The sequence below is a fragment of the Alexandromys fortis genome, unplaced genomic scaffold, assembly GCF_014885135.2.
Source record: "Alexandromys fortis isolate MF-2015 unplaced genomic scaffold, M_Fortis_MF-2015_v1.1 scaffold_8_9099976_23576923, whole genome shotgun sequence".
In the NCBI taxonomy this organism is placed as follows: Eukaryota; Metazoa; Chordata; class Mammalia; order Rodentia; family Cricetidae; genus Alexandromys; species Alexandromys fortis.
Window position 1 is genome coordinate 3952877 of NW_026067899.1, and position 21309 is coordinate 3974185.

At 44.2% G+C, this 21309-nt stretch overlaps 1 protein-coding gene across 1 annotated transcript in view; it reads right to left on the reverse strand.

The window, feature by feature from the left end:
• Cers6 (ceramide synthase 6) overlaps nucleotides 1-21309 on the reverse strand; it is a 231482-nt gene that overhangs the window by 40074 nt on the left and 170099 nt on the right. The window contains exons 5-6 of the mRNA XM_050123461.1: nucleotides 15695-15745; nucleotides 11850-11942 (exon numbers count right to left, since the gene is read on the reverse strand). Of these exons, the coding sequence (XP_049979418.1) occupies nucleotides 11850-11942; nucleotides 15695-15745 (144 nt within the window). The remainder of the gene's footprint in view (nucleotides 1-11849; nucleotides 11943-15694; nucleotides 15746-21309) is intronic.

Below are 21309 nucleotides of genomic sequence, written 5' to 3' on the forward strand. Positions count from 1 at the left end.
CTGAGCCGCCTTGTTCTTTCCCCTTCTCTAATCACTTTGCATCCGGGGCCACTGTCACTGGTTTCCTACTTATAGTCACCTTTTCTACAACCCAGAAGATACCCATTCCTAACTTCTAGTCTATTGTTGAACTCAATTAAACAATTGCTTCTTTAGACATTTCTGGCCCCTGTGTTTAAATCAACTTTTATTTTAACATGAAAGTTCAAGAGATTATGACAGGGGACTCAACAACAGGATGGCTCCTGAACACCTCACGAATCTGAGCTTAGAGGACAATTATGAAGCATATACTGTATGAGAGGCAGCTTGTGATCTCGGTTCCAAGTTACCAGCTTTGTAATTTTCAGAAAAGGCATCAGCTTCCTCACTTTACTGTTAAGATGCTGGATCAGATCTGTTACAGTTGTCAATTCTACAACTCTAGGCATAGTAGCTCCAGGGAGTGGCCCTTAAAGTCTTTAATCTACTAATTTCAGACCTGTCTAACTTATGAAGCGACTAAGAAGGTATACCAACTCTGGCATACGTAATGTAGGTAAGAACACGCACAACCCCATCCAATGCCCCCACCTCCCCTCTACTTTATGGTTCAGTAGCTGCTGATGTCACTCCCTGTACACCTTTAATAGTTTTACAGTTACGTTGGTTCCCAGGTATTCTGCCTTGCGTAGATAACCACACACAGTGACTCAATACAGAGATCCACACCATGTGCCAGTTCCCCCAATGAGGCCAGATAACTAATAACTAAAACACAGGGATTTATTTTCAGTGAACTCAATCTCTAAGTGCGTGGTCCAGTCCGGCAGTGGCCACCAGTGGCAGGAGAATAGTCTTTTGTCTCCGTTAATACTTCGGCCTAAAACAGAGCACCTTCATGCCACCATTTCTTTTTCTTTTTTCTTTTTTTTTTTTTTTTGGTTTTTTGAGACAGGGTTTCTCTGTGGCTTTGGAGCCTGTCCTGGAACTAGCTCTGTAGACCAGGCTGGTCTCGAACTCACAGAGATCCGCCTGCCTCTGCCTCCCGAGTGCTGGGATTAAAGGCGTGCACCACCATCGCCCGGCTCATGCCACCGTTTAACCCACAGCCACTCTTCCTCATTGGATACAGCAAGGCTTTACATTATTTCTTAACTCCCGGACAGATGAGCAAGGATGAGCACAGTGAGCTGGATCTGTAATTGCACGTAGGTACCACAAAGCTGCTTCCGAAGCTACTGAAACCCTGACATTCTTTGTGGTATCCGGGACTTTTCGACATTACTAAAGGCTGACGATGCCACAGGCCTCCGGCAGACATTACTAACTGCCCTGGTGATGTCTTCCAACAGAAGATACAATCTGCTCCCCCATCACTGAGAGAATGGTGTGTTACCAGACGCAGCCTTTCAAAACAACAGCTTAACCAAAGATGAGCTAACCCATCAACTGGTATGTTAGCCGCTTCTTACACAGGACCGAATTAAAGCACACAATGTCTGTCTGGTTCCTGAGTCTAGGGAGTTTCTATCTGCCTATGCCTGACAGGCAGCTTTGAACATCCAAGTAGCCGGCCACTCACAACCTCCCCACTGCTCAGCCCCGAATGGCTGCTCTCAGCTTACTGAAAGAGAAAAAAAAGCTTTTCTCCAGTTAATTTAAAAAAAAATGAATACATGTAAATTGATTAAGGCACTTATGGAAGATTAGGGCCACTTACTAATTAAATTTCCTAATTCGTATCTGATAAAAATGTCAATAACAATGCAATGCCCGTCAATATAACGAGGCACCTTCAAAAATAAAAGCCTTGCTTCTCAGATAAAATTTGCTTTGCAAAGATGATTTCTGACTATAAATCGCTGTGTTCCAAAAAAAAAAAAAAAACAACAACAACACAAAAAGAAAAAGTTTGTTTGATTACTGCTGGGGCTCACAGTTGCAGCCACAGCAGAGGACCAATTTCCATCGTATTCATATCTACACAAATAGGAAAAAGCAGGAATAATGGTCTTGTCTTACATGTCTGCTTCTGAAAGCTTTAGACATATATCAAATCCCTTTCAGAAAAGCCATGCAGTCTTGATGCCGTGTGACTCCTATCCTGCCACCCCACACATTGATTTGAGCAGGCACTGACTTTGATCCACAGAACTGTTTTTAAACAAATTGCCAATTTGGATTTTAACAGCACAGGGAGGAGAATTTCCGTTCTCTCATGTGTTAAGCTGGAAACAAACGTGTGTCTGTAGACACTAGCTTGGCTCAAAGAATATCAGGCTTTAGGCTGACAAGGTTTTCCAGAACATCTTCTGCAGGAGGAATTCAGAGACAGAGATTCACTATTGGCCTTCAAGCCAGGGACTGATTCCAAAGAGACCAGCATGGCCCCTTGCCTCAGCTAAGACCCAAACTACCTGCTGGTTCCTTGACATTATTGTGTTGTCCTCAAGAGTTCCCTGTGTTCCCTGACTTCTCCTAGGGCCTGAGCCACTTTGTCAGTGGTTTCTTATGTGCTAGTTATCAGAGATAAGAATAAAGGGGTCGGGTGTGGTTTTGACCCAAATCCCATTAGAAAGACTCCAAAATCAAGATTTCAACAACAAGTCATCCATATTATGCGAAAATTTAGTAAGATAGGGCAAGCACCCCCTTTATATTTCCAAATAGTAAGTATTTAGGCAACAAAACAGTGTCATTGTATGCTTCTGTCAGAGCCACCTGGGCACACAGAATCCAGCCGCTCGGGCTCAGTCCCCACCTGGTAAAAGAAGAGGCAGCATATCTAAGAGAATTGCATACACAGTGAAGTAGTACCACAACAAAGCCGAAGGGATAACCAAGACGTACATACCAGATTCTCAATGACACAGCTCCCTCCATGTCTGCGATGCTGGAGGCTTTGAAATGATATTCTACCTTGTAAAAGGACCACGAACTCATCTGAATGTTCCTATCCTTATTAAGAAAAAACTACACCATAAAAAAATGTACGTCACATGTACTCTCTCTGTGTAAGAAATTTTTCCTTAAATTCTTATTTGGGACTTACTAAATGAGGGAAAACAAACCATTATTGAGCTGTCTCATAAAAGGAGTAAGGGCCTCCAAGATTTTACCGGAGAGTTTCCGTAGATGTTCACCGTCAGTGGAGACTAAATACGTCTAAAGAGCAGACAAAGGAAAAGCCTTCTGCTCAGGGGTGAGGAAGATATTTAGCTTTCTTGAATTAAATAAAGTTAATACATACAATTAACAACGTGTGATTTTGCTCAGAGAGCAGAAATCAGTTACCAATTAAGACCAGTGACCCATTCAACAGATTCAAAGGCTCCAGGAGACAGGACAACAGCAGAGTGTGCCGCTGACATCCTTTTAGGATTTCGTCCCCATCTCTGCTTCTCTCTTCTTCCCCTTCCCTTTCAAGGCTCACACTGTACTTCAGTTCAGAGCAGAGTCAAGGAAACCACCAGAACCATGTTCATAAACACCCCCTGGAACACTCATATTCCACGTGTTTCCTGTCTGTCTTCAGTGGCTTTTTGCTCCAGTACCACAGTTGAGCAACTGCAATAGAGACCACCCACATTTACAATACTACCCCATCCTTACAAAAAAAATGATGACATATTAAAGGATATGATATGAGAAACTCAGTTACGTTATCCATTGTGGCAACTGCATAGTTTTTGCCTCCCTTTCTTCTGGCAAACAATTGTAAGATAGCAATTTTCATAGCTATTCTGAAGCAATCCAAACCCGTTTGGTATTACTCTGGAAATTCACATAAAACTATAAGGAGTTCTGGGAGGCCCCCTCATCAAGAGTCTCATGATAAATTATAACTACAAGACACAGCGGAAGGTCAGCGTGGCTCCAGCAGCTCCCAAAAGCAGGAGCTGAGTGTCTAGGTACAGCTCTGTGCTGCTAGGAGCACCATGATTTTATGGCGTCTGGAAACAGACACAGATGAAACAGGGAACTGCCATGTAAGCGCCGTTCACTCGATTCTTCTCCTAGGCAACATTATGGTGCCCCTTTCAAGATGGAGAACTCATAACCTTGTTCACTGTGAATTAGTTAATATTTAATCTTGAATTGATTTTATTGCAATAGAGAGGAGAACAATAAAATGTTATTTGTGCGCAGGCACAGTATGATGGTGCCACTGGTCGCTTCTGGTGGAGCTAGCCAGAGCACAGCGCTGGATGTGCGGGGCCCCGCACTTGTCTTCACGGCCTCCCACCTCCCTTCATCCAAGCAAGCTTCGGAACTTGCTCTGACTGCAAGTGACGTCAGTTTATTTGATCGCATACACATGCCGTTTTTCTCACAGGGGGTCAACATGCAAGCACCTGGAGTCAAAGGTCTTTATAATGGACCCTCTCGGTTCTGTTTAAACTACCCTTGAACTGGCCATATTAGCCTGCATGAATTTTAGTAAGGAAAAGGTTACTTCTGAGACATTAAAAATGTAGTTTATGTTAAGTCGGAAGAACTCCATTCATTCACAAATATTCATTTTCAGCATAGGTCCCTAAGAACAAAGGATCCTACCATCAATAAATCCCAACTTAGTTGAAAGCACCTAACACCACCAGTAGGGGGCAGCCTGAGCTCAACTAAAATCAGAGCTACTACAATGGGACTCCAGCCAGCATCTTCATTGTGTACCATCAAGGTCTTGAGGTCCAAATGACAACGAGCAATCAGGGACTCAATCTTGTGCCTCATGTAGAGGGTGACAAACATCTCCAGGCTAAGCAGTTGGGGATGGTGCTGTGAGCTAGCAGGCAGAGTTCAGGGGAGCTCTTGCTGTCAGCAACTCTATCTTCTCCTTCTAGCTCCCCTTCCTTCAGGCGTCCAAGTGCCTGCTCCCATCCCCAGAATTCTAGCAGAAGAATTTTGTCAAAGATTCTTTTGCCTCCACACAGATTTTCTAGAGTAGAACGCTCTTTCTTCTTCCTCTTTCCAAAACCCGCTTTCCCCACCAACTACCTAGTAAACACCTACGCACCTTCTAATTTGCCTACTGATTTTCACGTGGAGAGGCTCTGAAGCTGTGACTTCTCTGAGCGTTATTTCAGAAAGGAGCTGAGGCACAGGGACGCCAGTGTCTCCAGTCACACTGGGACAAGCCTGAGCTTGAGCAGCTAAGCACCATATCCACAGCTTCCTGGAACGGATGTGTATGGAGAGTGGACGGTGAGAGGAGGCAGCAGAGGGGATGCTTAGGCGAGCCAGCTAAGCGAGAGGCAAACACACAGAACAAGGACGGCTCCTGGGAGATGACCAGGCCATCATGAGAGCCAGGCTGCAAGGAGGAGCCTTGGGTGGGAGGCACAGTGCTTCCGGGGAGGCCAAAGTCTCAATATGAACTTCACGGTACTTTCTGAGGCTGGGGCAGGAGGGGCCATGACTCCAGGAGGATAGCTAGTTACAAAGAGCCAAAAACAGCTTGTTCCAGCCTTCTCTGGAATGACTAGAGCGGAACTCCCCCAGAGGAGGCTGAATAACAGCTTCCCAACTGAAAGGGGGACACCCCAAGGTGTCTCTCTGTTGCTGTGACTTCTTCAAGGCAGGTGGCCAAGTTTGGCTCATTACTGCTGCTGTGCTGCAAGCCCTCACCCGAACACCTCTGGTAACAAGGGGTTCCCCAGGGATTTGTTACTGTAGCTCTATCAGCATTCATCCCATAGAGGCTAAATCTGAGAAGTCAAAAATAAAATACAATACACTTACTAATTTTTAATGAATTCCACCACACATCAAAAATACTTTTATGAAAGATAACTACAGTTCCTAAAATCAAAGTGAGAACAACTGACAAGCGGCAACCGTTTCGAGTTACTACAGATCTCTCCGGTGTCTGGCTTAATTCAAGAGAGCTGGAGTCCCCCAAACGCACACACTTTCCATCTGTTGTGAGATAATTGTGTGTTGAAGTAATTGACAAAAATCTAATATCACACAAATGCATAGCCAAAAGAAGAGAGGCTCTTAATAGCTTTTTGGAAAGTTACAAATATTCTTTGATATGATGCTAGAACTCAACAAGTCAGATACCCTCTTAGAGCATCAGTGTGAGCCAGTGCACTGCTGGCCAGCTACACTCATTGGTCATCTTTCATTTGTTTCACTCACGGGTGACTTTTAAGACACAAGACATTTGGAGAACACTAGTTGACCTTGCTAATGATACTTTGTGACATAACATTTTAAAGCCACGTTTTGTTTAATATTTTAAAGAGTTTTCAAGTGAGTATACAAAGTAACAGGCGTTGCTCTGGAATTTTCACACACCTGTACCATTACAAATAAAGTCTTTAGGTAGTGAGAGGGTGTCAGGCGTTCACTGGTGGACACGGATTTTCTCAACATGGAAGCTCTGCCTGAAACCTTAAGTTTGGTCCTTAATGAATGGTGTCAGTCGCTAGACCAGCTCACTCTGTGCACTTCTATGAAAATGCCTGCTGGCCACACAAGGTGGAACCATACTGTTTGTCAGCTATTTTTTTTTTTAAATTAAAAATAGTGTTCTATGGGAGGGGGATTAGTTAACAGTACAAAGAGCTAACTTTTCTTGAGATACCGTTGTGTATTGCAACAGCCATTCTCCATGTCTACTTCCTACTTCATCACACACCAAAAAATTTTAAATGTATATTTGAGAACAGAGATTTAGTACAATTAATAGTTTTAGTGCCCTATCCATAGTGATCCCAAGCCTCATTTCCCAATATGAGGCACTGGAGACTACAGTAGTGACCACAAGAGCATCCCGGTGCTGCGGCCAGCAGCATTGACTGCTGCTACCTTTGCAGATTTCTGCAGAGAGGAAGGCAAATGGGATCTCAGTGCCCTGAGAAAACGGCTTTGCTGTTGTGACCGTCTAAAAAGGTCTCAGTGACTGCCCAGGGCTAACATGTGCCACAATGACATCCTGAGACCTGCTGATTTTGATAACCATTCTCAAACACAGTTCTAGGAAATTATAATTTACTGTATAATTTACTGTATAATGTCCTGCTCCATTGGGTCAGGACAAACTAGTTTAGAGGGTTAAAAACAAGGCCCCTCAAATCTCAGCAGTTTAGACAAAAGGTTTGTTTCTTACTAATGACATGCTTCCACTGCGGGAGAAGAAGGGGTCGGCTTACCAATCATTCAGGGGCTTAGCCTCCGGGGGCAGCCCCATCTCAAATTGCACCCGTCACCATGCAAGAAGGAAAGTGAACCCTCCTGATGGTCTCACCACAGCAATTAAATAGTGTAGGAGCAATAGAAATGAATTATGTCCACAGTCTGCTAGTCGCGGCTGAGTGTGTGCACGTGTGCGTGCAACTGGTCACACACGGGGTTGCAGGAAAGCTAATGTGAACTGAGCGTTTCTGGTGTGCCAGAAACCAGCTCAGCTTTGCATGCTGCTTATTTATGCTTGCGACATTCCCACGGGGTAGGTTCTAAGACCTCCTTTCTTTGCTCAGGAAACCAAGACGCGGAAAGGCAAAGTGACGCCAAGGTCACACTGGGAACGGTGCTGGACAGGTACGAGGCTCTAGAGTCCTTGACTCTCCTTCTAAGTTATACTGCCCTTAATGTTTTCCCTGGTCTAGACAAATGAGAAAGATAAGAACTTCGTCGTGATGGTGAACTTAAAGGGTCATCCTTTGCTGTACCATGACCCTTTCTTACTACGTTAGCACAGTCTTTCCCCCTGTGAATTAACAGCAGCTGCTTTTCAAATTATTGGAAAAAGGAAAGAGAACTGTTCATGTGAAGTTCCTCCTCCTCCTCCTCCTTTTTTAAAAAAATGATTAACTGTGTTAATTTTGACTGATTAAAATTTTAAATCCGTGAATACTAGTTTGGGTTGTTTAAGTTCTCGACTTAGATTCAGCCAAATTTTGGTTATTATCTTCTGGACACTGCTCTTACTTTTATCTGTCAAAACACAGTGCTAATTTACTGTGTATTACTTCAATTCCATCTATGGGACACTGGCTTCCCTGTGGGAAGATTAAAGCATGCATTTCCTTTCAGTCTAAAGGAAAGATCTGGAACGTGGTAGCCTCTATAAGAGAGCCAAAGTAGTGGACACGAGTTAGTTTCTGCAAAAGTTACAAGAGAACCAAACAAGCCAGCCGCCAAGTTTTTCTCGGGCTAAATGTCATCACCAAATCTCTCTCTGCCGAGATTGTTTGACAAGATGTAGTGTTCCTCCCAGAGCAAGGAAAGCAGCAGGCAGACGTCACCAGCCAGGATCTGGGGCGGTGCCAAGGATGTGTGCCTGACCGTGAGCAGGGCCCACTGGCCAAAGGCCCAGGCCTTTGAGCCAAACAGCAGCTTCATTAAAAGGGACACGCGGTGGAGACATGAGCAAGCTGTTCTGAACTGAGTATTTATTAGCCCGCCTTGGAACACGGAGCTGTGCAGAAGAGTGCTCGGTGTGAGCAGGTGCCAGGGAGCAGACTTGGAGCAGCCAGCAAGCCTTGAGGAAAGTAAGGCCTTTTAAGTGCCGTGGACCAAGAAAATGCTCGATACTTTTGATAGCAACTTAACTATTTTCTGACAAAAGAAAAACAGAAGGAAAAAAAAGTAAGGAGAAAAATCTTCAATGTTTACACAATTTCTTTGTAGCATGCATTTAAATTCCGAGTCCATTAGATCTTTGTCAGACTCTTCCTTCTGCTAACATTAGCAGCGGTTTCCCTGGCGGACCAAATAAGAACTAACTGTGGAAGTGATCGAGAGGGCGTATCATCTCAACACACAGAAGGGAGGAAAGGGTCTCTCCTCATTTGTAATCTCTGGGTTCTGGGTGGAAAAAAACTAACCGTGAAAAGAAGATGACCATTTGAATATCAAGATAACTTTAGAAAGAATCATAAAGTGACTCTCTAAAGAATTCGACTTCTAAAACTCTGAACGCGATGGCTCAAGCCTGTAGTCTTAGCCCCCAGAATGGGGGCTCAGGCTAAGAGTCTGAACCCAACTTGGGCTACATAATAAAATTTTCCCTGTCTCAGAATAAACAATAACAAAAGATGCACACACACACACACACGTGTGTGTGTGTGTGTGTGTGTGTGTATAGAAATGATTTATAACTGAGTTTAAGATACAGATTCAAAGAGCCTGAGTCATAGACTCTTACTTAGCATTTATAAATCCCGGTCTTTGAAATGACCGCTTGGCTCACTGTGATTTAAGAGGGGAGTCAAAGTGTTGCTAATCACTTTTAAGGACCTCACACACAGCCAGCTTCCCCAAGCTGCTTTCACCCTCCACTGCCTGCAGGCAGGGCTTCAGTGGGTCCGGGCCAAGAATAGGAAAGCAGGGAGATTTCAGACAGCTGAGTTAATACCACCACATATAGAAGGTGGAGAATGTGTTAGGCCGCCAATAAAAACCATAAATCACCAAGGGCAGAAGAGCAGGTCTTCCTGGAGAGGGGGAGACAGTAATGATGTCAGAGCTGCTGAGGACCCCTGGGCAGTCAGAAAGGTGAAGGTGCAGACAGGAGCTAGTGTCTTAATGGCAGACAGAAGCAGAGGGAAACAGTTTCCATATTAACACTTGTGCCAACCAATACACAGGTCCGGTGGTGGCCAAATGCCCATTTTGTGTAGAAACCAGAATAAGCCAGCTGTGCCAGGAATATACAACCCTAAACTGACCAAATGAAGAGAGAGGTGCCAGGCATTTTAATAGCTTGGGGGTGGGGGAAACAACATAAAATCAAGTTCTAAACACCGACAATACTCAGGCCTAGGTCAGTTCCATAGACCTTGTGGTCAAATGATCACTTTCTGAAGTGTTCCCTACCTGATGTTTTAAATACACACACAAATATAAAAAGTGACATACTTCAAATGCTATGAATATGGCTGGGATAATGGCAGTCTGGCTTACAACAATGGAGACCGCCTGAATACACCAGCTCACTGAAAAAACAAGCAACGAAAAAGCTCGTGCAAGTGGAGGGAGCTCGGTGACCTTTTGGAATAGGAATGTCTCCTAGGACTTGGAAGCAAAAGACAGCGATCCCCTCTCCAGTGAATGTAGCCAACTGTAGAAGGCACTCCTAAACCTCACTAGGCAAAGGAAGCCTCAGTGAAGCCGGGAAGCAGTCCAAGGGGCTGTTAGAGGCTCCTGGCCACAGCACGGCAGGGCAAGGCGGGAGTGGTAGAAGTGTCTAAGCAAAGAGCAAATCTTCGAACCTTGCCTGGCAACCCTGGGCTCTAACTCATTCCCACATGGCATGCCCTGGAGAGATTTACGCCGATTCACTAGACGTTCATTTTCTCAAGTCGAAGGATAAATAAAAAGAAAGTAAGGTGTCTCTGTGCTCTCCCAGCCTGACTTATGTGACTACCAGGATGCAGGAGCTACTGGAAAACCTCACAAAGTGAGCTTAATCTGGAAGCTGGCTCCGAATCGTCAGGCTGCACGTTCCGACGACCCGAGCACTCTTCCCGTGACCGAGGAGATCCAGCTGGCATGCCACCACTGAAGATGCTTTAATTGTTTCCAGAGTGCTCAGTAAAATGAGTAAGGAAGCCACAAGTGTGGGTGTTAATGAGTCACCCACTATCCTTATGCTGGCCTTCATGGGACCACACGTTTCGGATGGCTAGAGGATATGTACTGATAAAGGTGAGGGCAGGCAGTTTCTTGTTGTTTGTTTGTTTTGCTAGCAAAGCACATGACGGCTGCTGGAAAAAGAAAGAGTCCCACCCTTGAGGGTACCTGCACCCGTGTGCCCGTACATACACACAGACACACACATAAATAAACAAAAAATACTAAAACAATGAATGCTTAAAGTGCAGTGACCTGCCTTTCTCCTTTCCATTTAGATGGATACCAGCAAGACAACTTTGAGGAGCTGACAGAAGTATGGGAATGCTGGGAAAACCATCAAAGAGAACGGGAGCAGGGGGATGCATAGAGGTGATCCTGCCCAGGGCCTGTTAGGATGCGACCAGAACGAATGGATCATGGGTACGGTGGCTCAGTAAAAGCGACTCCATTGGGGAGAAAGGGAAAAAACAGAGCACAATTCATTTAGGAAAGCTGCTTCTATGCTATAGCTTGACACCAGATTAGTGGTTCTCAACCTGTGGGCCACGACCTCTTTGGAGCAAACCTCTAGCTCCAAAAAATATTTACATTATAGCTCATAACGGTGGCAAAGTTACAGTTATGAAGTAGCAACAGAAATAATTTAATGGTTGGGGCTCATCACAACATGAAGAACTGTATTCAAGGGTCTTATTGTAGGAAGGTTGCGAACAGCTGCAAGAGATAATTCTTTAATTGGAGAACTCATTCTGCACGTGGAAATGCTGAGCCCCCCTCCCTCTCTCTCTGAAGCTATACATAGAATTTTTCTTTTTATTTAATTTTTTTAAAAATAAAGGCTTTACTGGTATTTCTATACACATATATTATAGTCATACACACATGTATACATGTCTAGGAAGATGTACACATATTCATGCATGTGTATTCAGGTGTTCGATAAAGAGTATCCTGTAGTCCAGGTTAGCCCAGACTCTCACCCTCGCTACATAGCCAAGGTTCCCCTTAAACTTGGGATTTTCCCATTCCCATCTTACAGATATGTCTGCTTTGTTTTTGTTGCTGTATTTTTGTGTGGGATGAAGGATACTGGGTTTGGGGGCAAGACAGAAGAGACGATGGGAAGAGAATAAAACCAGCACAAACAGACAGAATTCCTGTAGCAATGCAGGAACCAGTGCTAATCTAGAGGTCCCAGAACTGAGATGATGCCTTGGAGGCTCTTTACCCTCTCAGAGAGGACCCGACAGTCAAGCCCCATATGACATCCCAACTCTTACCTTCCTTTTGATGTCTGTGAACTGGGAAACCATTAAGGACCAATAAAACGACAGCTCCAGGATGTAATAGTAGTGAAGGTCAGCAGTGAGGGGCTGAGGGGAAAAGGGAAAAGGGGAAGATTAACAGTTAATGGGAAACCCGCTTTGTATCCCTAAAGCCATAAGCTAGCTCACTGCTAACTGCTAACGCAGTCTTATGCTGAACACACGCAATTCCCTTGGTAGACGGCGGCATCTCGGGGTTGCTTATAGACTACCGCTTGATACCATTAGTTTTATCTCATCTCAAACCCAGAAAGCATTGGCTTGTACGGCAGCTTGGGATCCTATTCAATGAGTGTAACAATAGCATCTATGGTTCTTTCCTATATAGCAGCTTCGAGACACCTTAGGCAACGCGGCACATGCCCTAACACACACACACACACACACACACACACACACACACACACACATAGCAGCCACCGTGAGAGTTCAAAGCACAGAACAAGGAATGCAGGTGGGAGGGATGTGTTCCATAATGGTCAATGAAACAGAGGTTCAAGGTCTACATTCATCAGAAAAATTTTTTTTTTTGGAAATGTTCAATATATTGCCATATTCAAAACAAAGGGTTCAAAAATATTTACTTAAAGATCAGAGGGACAAGGAGGGTACAAACAGACACTCGAGTAGGCAGGCGCTCAGCCAGGAAGTCTGAGATGAACGTCCAGCTCTATAACATGGTAGTAAAGTTACTTATAAAATGGTAGGACAGGGGACTGGAGACAATGCCTGTTCTGACTGTCTCAGAGGCTCAGAGAGACAGCAGAGTCAGCAAAGTATGTGTTTTTTACACAGACACACATACCACATGCACACACACTACATAAAAATCAAAGTTTTTTTCAACAACATGTTGATGAGTTATTTTTAGCTTTTTAAAATTTGTTTTTTTAATTGAGCTGGAATGAAGTGTCTTGGCTTATTGGAGAGATTAAAAAATTATCTCCGAATCTCTTCGAACACATTCACACCACTGTTCAGAAGGCAACAGTCTGTAGTATAAAGGAAATGAGTGTCGTATGCACCATATGCCCACATGGCATAGTGAATGCCTATCACAAGACGGCTCTTACTCAGTACGGGCACCAAGGAAAACTATGTCTCTCTCTTATATTTCCAACAATGAACATTACAGGATAAGTAAGATATTAGTTTGGCAGTTTTGAACTCAAAGAGACAAAGAAAATTACTACGGACTGAATTCTAGGATCTCTACAAACCAGTGTGTTGAAGCCTGATATCCAATGTGATGGAATTTGCAGGATGGGCTGTTGGGCAGTAATCAGGGCATGAGAGGGGAGCTCTCATGAACAGAGCACAGTTTCTTCCTGTGGAATGAAAGCAGCATCCGTGCTCAGGGGTACCTTGAAAGAAATCTATTTCCCACTGACAAGCCTTTCAGATGCCGTCAGCAGCAATGCAGTCTGGGAAAACAGGGCCCTGGCTGGAGCTTCTGAGCCAAGGTCAGACTTTGGTGTTGATGAGATTCTCTGCCTCCTGGCATCATCATCTGGGAGAGTGCCTCCGAAGGTCACAGGACATGCTAGGTCACATCTAGACGGGCCGAGCTCACGTGCGTGTGAGCACCCCAGCAATCAGCACCCATCCGCCACTCTACAGTTGGTGAAACACACCCATGTGACTCGCTCTGAGCATCCTGAAATCTGCAAAATTACCACTCTCGTTCCTCGTGTAGATTACAGAGCTGGCAGAAAATTGCTATCAGTTAATTCAGGTTTAAAGGACACAGCCAGGTCTCGTGGCTAGGGAGGCCCCTGACCACTACATTGCAGCCTCTCCTGCCCAGTGTGTGTTCCTTGTAATGAGCTGTACAAGGGCCAACCGCATATAAACCTCAGGCTACTTTAATCTTTAAAACACATACCCATATAAAACTCTTACATGTGGAACAAATAGGCACACTCACATAAAAGAGGATGTGTGTTTAAAGTTGAAGCAGAACTATTACTTTTCACTGAAAAAAAAATCTATCCGGTTACTTATGTGTTGAAGACAATACATATTTCATGAGCATGTTCAATCTTTAAAAGTGCACTGAAGGCTTGAGAAATCCGCTCTCCCTATTTATATACATATGACTGTATGCAAAGCATTTTACTTGCATACATGTTATTTAATTTCCTACACCCCCTACGCGAAGCAAGCCAGTAATTTTTATTAGCATGTGGCACTTGTGGAGGATAACCACTGTTGCCATGAGAGACCATGAACACTTCTGAGATCTGGGGACCCCGAACTGTATTAGTCTTACCAGTTAGAAGACAATTCTTGATCCAAATCCCCACAGACCGGGTACCTTTCTTTCCACCCTGAGGATATTTTCCACTTTTAAATTTAACCTTATCTTCTAGCCCCTCAGACTCTCATGCTAAATCTATGGTGCTGTCTATGAAACAGCCCACGGCTACATTCTGGGCCACAGTCCTACACACTCGGCTCCAACCAAACACCCTCGCAGCTGCATTTTAGAACGTGAGAGTTATTCTGGGCTACATTACAGTTAAAGACAAGGTTAAGTGTTACATTTTGTATGACATTTGTCTCAATGCCTTTCATTGTTGCAGAATTTACCTCTTAAACGTGGGGCATTGTAGCAGCTGCGGTGCCAACATTCCAAATAGATTTCCAGAAGCCTTTAATACCCTTGTCTAAGTAGGAAGGGAGATGCTGAGACGCACGCAGACAGGGGAGCGCGGCTGGGCCTGAAGCAACTGTGTCAGGTAATGGACTGGCTTCCACCTTCTGTCAGTCCCTAGTTATCGCAGGAATTCTCAGCTTCCTCTAACTATGTCCTGCTGCTTATGGAAATTCTTTTCTAATCTAAATAAATTAAGGAATTCAAATGCAAACTGGAATTCCATTTCAATGTGCCCTTACCCTTGAAGGAGTAACCAGTGTCTGCCTCTACCCACGGCAGCTCTCAGGACAGCACAGAAAATGTGGACTACGTGTTCCCTATTAACCCTATACACACAGGAAGTCTAAATGCCTCTAAAATGCAAACCCCAAGCTAAAAATAAAAATGAAGGCGCTTATTACAATACCTAGTTTCATTTGCTTCCCTTCTAGGACATATCTTGACAAACTAGAAAATTCCCCGTTCTACCTTTGATCTTTTATATTTTAATGCAATCAAAATTAATTGCTCCAGGGGTGACAAGGACTTGTGCTAATCCTACTGAATTCATGAGGGGATGCAAAAGTGCAGCAGTGGGCAGAGAGGGAAACCCTCCCCTTCCAGGGCTATGATTGCATTTCAGTTGTCAAAGATGGTGTCTCCTTTTCAGTTCCAGAAACAATTCATCCAGGGTAATGGCTTTAGTGCAGTTTTCTGCATTGGGAGAAATGGTGCTTGATTTACATATTTAGAGGCTACTTCTAAGCTCCAAAGTCAACAGAACTCAGCAGGCCAGCTCTATGGCCACCCTGAACATTCCTACTTGCTGTGGAGGCAAACCCGCCCTGCCAGCAGGCCTTTCTTGACTTTCCTCTGTACTGAGAACCAGGAACCTGTCACCCACTGAAGGGACTAGATCCTGTTCTCCAGCAAAACAACCTTATATATTTATCCCACCTGATAAAGCAACCAGACTTTGATTCGGCACTTCATTAAGAACACACGAAGCCTTGTGTTCACTAGGTTATGGTTGATGTTAATGAGCAGGTGCAATACCAAAACGAAAGTGGCTACTCAACCAGCTGCATTCTGCATGGCACAGGAAGATGACCTAGGGAAAATTCCCTACATCTGTAAACCCCAGAAAGTCAGACCTCCTTACCTGGTAGGGGTAGTTATACCAGCAGTGTCTTGTATTCCACAGCCAAGGGGTCTGGAAGAAAAAAAAAAAAAAACAAAGAAATGGACTTTACATGCTTTAGAACTGTTAAAACATCAGGAATCCAACCACAGTGCTCTCTGGAATGGAGTTCTCTCACACCCGGAGGTCACATATTCTGTTGGTCGCTCGCTCTCTGTATTCCTGCAATGTACCAACCTCAACAGCTGTGCTTCCAGGGCTGGATGCAAAACATCCGTCTCACGTATGGGAAAACAGGGCTAACAGTTGATACAATCTATCCTGGAACTCCCGGGCCTCAATATTCATTCTTTGACCAAGGTTCCCCGACACGCTTCACTTCAGCAAGATGGCTCAGAGGAATCCCCATGGTACCCTCTACCTCCCATCTTCTGGTCCAAGTTTCTAGGATAAATCATTCTTCTTTGATGGCAACTGTTTGCCTTATAAAAGCATATAACTTCAAAAAAAAATCTAAGTAATCACACAAATTCCAAAACCTTCAATGACCAGAAAAGAATTGATGTGAACTGAGACAGAGAGCTGAACCATCCAATAACATCAGGACCAACATCCTCACATTTTTCTATTAACATTCTCTGTTTGAGTTTCCGCCAACTCTGTAGCACCCATCCCTAGGCAATGATATACCCATATTGTTCTGGTGATTCTTCTCCCCGATTGTCACTCCTGGGCCACACGATGAAAACGACTACTTTCTGGTGGCTAATATTTGTTAGGCCTGCCTATGTCTTACACATTGTGGTGGTACTGATGCAAAAAACTCATTGAATCCTTACAATGCTATTGATATTACTCTTATTTCTTTCATTAGGTAAATGCAGGCCTAGGAAGATCTTCCTAGGTCACATAGGTCACACGGTCCAGTAGTGCCTAAATTGCAATCAAATAGAGACCGTGTGGTCCCCTGCTGACATGCAGTCACTATGTCCCGTCTGAGTCTGATAAAACCGAACTGCATAAAAAGGGCCCCCTGAGGGAGCACATTTTAAAATGTCTGCGAGTCTCTGGATTTTCTCCCTATTTAAGCACCCTTCTTTCTTTTGAGAGTTTTGCTGTTTTGGGTTCTCATTTGCTATTGGTTCAACGCTACCCACTGCCCACTCTGTGTGGATAGTGTCCTTGAATTCCTGGGGGTCTGGTCTGTCTATTTCCTCCATCTCTCTTATCTAGACCATTGATGGTTACTAGTATGGGGTGTGTGGTGGTTTGAATGAGAAGGGCTCCTATAAGCACATAAATCTGAATGCTCGGTCTCTCGTTGGTGCCACTGTTTCAGAAAGGATAAGGAATTGAGTGTGGCTTGGCTGGAGGATACGCTGGAGGTTTGGAGTTTTCAGCAACTCACATCTGACCCAGTCTCTCTCCCCCACCTCTCTGCCTCCAGCTTAGAGACCACGAAGTAAACTCAGCTACTGCTCCACCCTGCTTTCCTCCACGATGGCCAGGGACTCAGCCTGAAACTGTAAACAAGCCCTCCAACTAAATGCTTTCTATTATAGTTTGCCTTGGTGTCTCTTCACAGCAATGGAAAACTAAGACAGGGCAACAACGAAGAGCGAATGAGACCGAGTGTATAGAAACGCTAGGGCAGCTTCAAGAGCTCAGCAAGTTATTCTGTTTTCATGTCATGCAGGCAATGTATGTTCATCGAAGAACATCTGGAGAGCACAGAAGAGCATGAGAATACAAACAACTTGAGTTCTTGTTAGCATGAACATTTTAAATGATAGCACATTTCTGGTCTTCTTTCCCTATGTGATGTAGATATAAATATAGATTTATTTTTTTAAATACACACATATAAGCATGTTTTAAAAGTGTGGGCAGAGCATAACATCTATTTTAAAGCTCAGTACAATGTTATTCACTACTTTTATCTCTAATAAAGTATCTCCATGCTTAATTAATGGGAAAGTCCCCAAGGGAAAAGGATGTCGTATGTACGTGTTGACCCCAGACCCCAGCATTCGCGCTCAAGTAGATGACAGGTCAGCATGTTCTGAATGTGAATGAAAGGAAATGTGAGGCCTATAACAAGCCTGGCAGAGCTTTCAAGTCTCAAGCCCCCAGGGCACAGGGCATCTGCCCCTCAGGATGTCACAGGGATCTCTTTTGTGGCCATCATCTCCTGTCCCTTACCTGTCACAGGTAGGACGGCAGATGCAGAAAATAGTCCTGCACCCAGCTTTTCTTCCTCTCCCACTTTCTTTGTGTATTAGGTTTTATTCTAAAAATTGAACATTCTCCCTGGATACATAGGACATTCAGCATCTAGACCCACATCTCTTGTGGTCCTGCCGACTGACTGTCCTGTGCAGTGGACACACGTCTATCTCACACCGATCTCCGCCCAAAGCAAAGGCAAAGGACTAGCCACTGTAGACAGGACAGAGCCACCAGGACCCCAGCTCAGCTGGCCAGCTGTTGACTGAATATTGTAACCGTAAGGTTCCTCCATGGGCAACACAGCACGAGCTATTAACATCACACTTCTACACACATGATGCCCCAAACACTGTGGCACAGGCAGATCAAATGTCTTTCCCAATTCACAGAGGAAACAAAATAGAACTCCGCAGCAAAAGGTGATTCTCTTGGGCTTAGCACCTTTTACTTTTAAATTTAAACCAGAAGTGCTCCAAAATCCAAAACCCTAAAAATTCAACAACTTTACAAACATGACAAAATTCAAAAATAGCCCAAATCTAGGCGGATTGTGGACTGCACTTTCAGAGAACGGATATTGGCTTACGGCTAGATACTGGTATATGAATCTGCAATTTATAATAAGATTATCTTATATGTGACTTTAATAAAATATTTATTTTATTTTATGTGTATATGTGTTGTGCCTTCATATGTCTCTGCACCACATACATGTAGTACCCTGGAGGCCAGAAGAGGGTGTTGGATCCCCTGAACTGGAGTTGCAGACTGCTGTTCACTGCCAAATGGGTGGTAAGGAACTGGACGGGGTTCTCTGCAAGAGCAGCAGGGGGCCTTAACCACTGAGCCGTCTCTCCAGCTCCCGCATCTAACTGTTTTAATTAAATGTATCCCATGAAGCTTTTATAAATTCCTGTAATCAATTTCTCCATTGACAAACTTTTAGTGCTGCTCCCAGGAGCCATGCGTTATTAAACTACGATCTGGTCCCAGGCTTGCGTTACTTCCTTATGAATTGTTCAGAGTCTAGTCTCTTACCATGGCTCTTGGTAGCCCATCAGAACTCAATGGTAAGCCCCTGTTGCTGAAGACACCACTCATCTTGGTTGCAAGAACAAGAGAAACCAAGTCGGGACTAAGACGAATGCTTTCTCCCTTCTGGGCAGCATTTTCCATGTTCAAAGGGACTTTGCAGGCTCCCTGGGAGAAAGGGCATCGGTATGTTTACCTAGCAGTGAACCACCTACCAGATAAGATATGCCCACTACTGCCAAGTGGCTCAGCTGTTGTGGTGGCCACTGGCAGCTCTCTGATTGGATTTGAGTCCTGTTCCACAGGAAGGCATGGATGTCTGGTACTGTAAACCTAGTTAAAAAACTCCCTGAACATGACTAGAATAGTCATGTTCTAGACTCAATGACTACAATAGCAATATATCCTGAAAAGTGTAATTGTGGCTCTTAAATCCTAGAGAGCCATCGTATTTGATGTTAAGGTACACTCAACAGGAGAGAGAGAACTCATGCCTCGTACTGTAAACCCGGTTTACTACCTATGGCTGACGAGGTCAGGGACCCTAGAAAACCTAATACTGTCACTTCCTTAAATGAGTACAATTTCTATATGTACTCTTATAGTCACAGATAAGTGAGGCTCTTATCCCTCACCAAAGCTTGAGTTTGCTTTGGACAGAGACCACTACAGAAATCCACAACTAGTCAAAATGAAAAAAATTGATTAATCGTGGGGTGCTCAGCCCCAAATTATACATCTACAAGACAATCCCTACACCTAAGTTTAGGGAACATCCCAGAAGAGGGCACAGGAAGGCTGTAGGAGGTAGAGGACCAGGACATCTTCTGAAAGATGGTGTCTTTTCATTCGACAAGGACGCTGCACCCAGGAAATGTCAACAACATGGCTACCTAGATAAGACCTGTACAATCAGAACACCAGCCTACCTCTCAGCATGGACTGGAGAAATTTCAAAAGGCCCCATACCTAGATCAAGAGCTACAAGCAATGAATGGCCTTTGGGGGAGGGAGAAACAGTCTTCTCCAGGGACAAGTGCCAATCCTAAGTGAGCAAATCTAAACACTTATCCAAAGGAACTACACTAAGAAGATGCATCAGCTGTGTTTATAAACAAACAAAAAGTATATATGTGTATAGAACATTAAAGACGAATAAGGAGCCATGAGAATGGGAGGCATGGGATAAGTTGCAGGAAAGGAAAGCAGGGGGGGGGGAGGGATGAAGTACAACACTCATATAAGAAATAAAAAAAGACATTTTTAAGAAGGTATGAAGTTAGAAATAAGACTGGGTGGGAGACATTGGGGGAACTGGGGGGGTTGTGATGGATGAATATGATCAAAGTATACTATATTAACGTATAAATACATTTCCAAAGAATAAATAAAGGTATTACTTTTAAAAGGCTAGGAAACGTAGGAAGTCCAGTAACTCTCCATGTTTATTGCTTTGGTAGCGCAGGAGCAGCAGCAGCCTCTTCCTGCTCCACACCTGTCCACGTAAGCAACGCTATGAAGCCCCGTGCAGACTTAAGGTAAACTCATGCACATTATCTCATCTAATCCGTACACAACTTGTCAGTGATCAAAATAAAGCAGCTAGCAGGTGCCTGCCTTAAGAGATTTACAAAGAACGTGGCAGCTCAGAGCTCAATACATTGCTGAAAGACAGCCTGATTCAGTACATCTGGCTGAGGGGGAGTGAAACTCTGCATTTCTTGTATCCCAATTGATGCTGGAATTGTTAGATCACGACCCATACTTAGAAGTAAGGTGGTACAGGATGCTAAAAAGGCTGAATCTAAGCAACTCATTGCTAGTCTATAATTCAGCGCAGACGAACTGAATTAGTTCTAACAACCATTTGCAGAAGGGAATCTTTGCTGGTAGATGATTGCTAGAGTTAGCGATTCTCGGCCAACCTCCCTTAGAATAGCCGTACATCTAACTTCCAGCAGAAGAGCTGTGAGCGGAATTTCTGTGAGACACTTTGGGATGCTGCTCCTAACAGTGCCGCCGTCTGGGAATAGGTTTGTCACACTCCTTCACGGCCATCGGAGGGAGATAATGAGAACCGAGGTCTACTGAGATGGTGCCAGGGGCTCCTCACCAGTCCTTGTTTGCTGATTTTGTACTGCCTATGTATGATACACGAATTTCTATCACAGTTCTCATTTCTGAGCTACTGCAATACACGCTGACAGACCCCCCCCCCCAAACACAACACAGGAGCATAGTCCACCTTTCATATATACACCAAGGTGAAGTGTCATTCCAGAACCCACTTTGGAGGGGAACAGTAACACATGGGCTACCTAGCTGGTCAGTAGAAAACTCAAGTCAGACAGGTCCTTGCACTGTCCTCCCCTCTA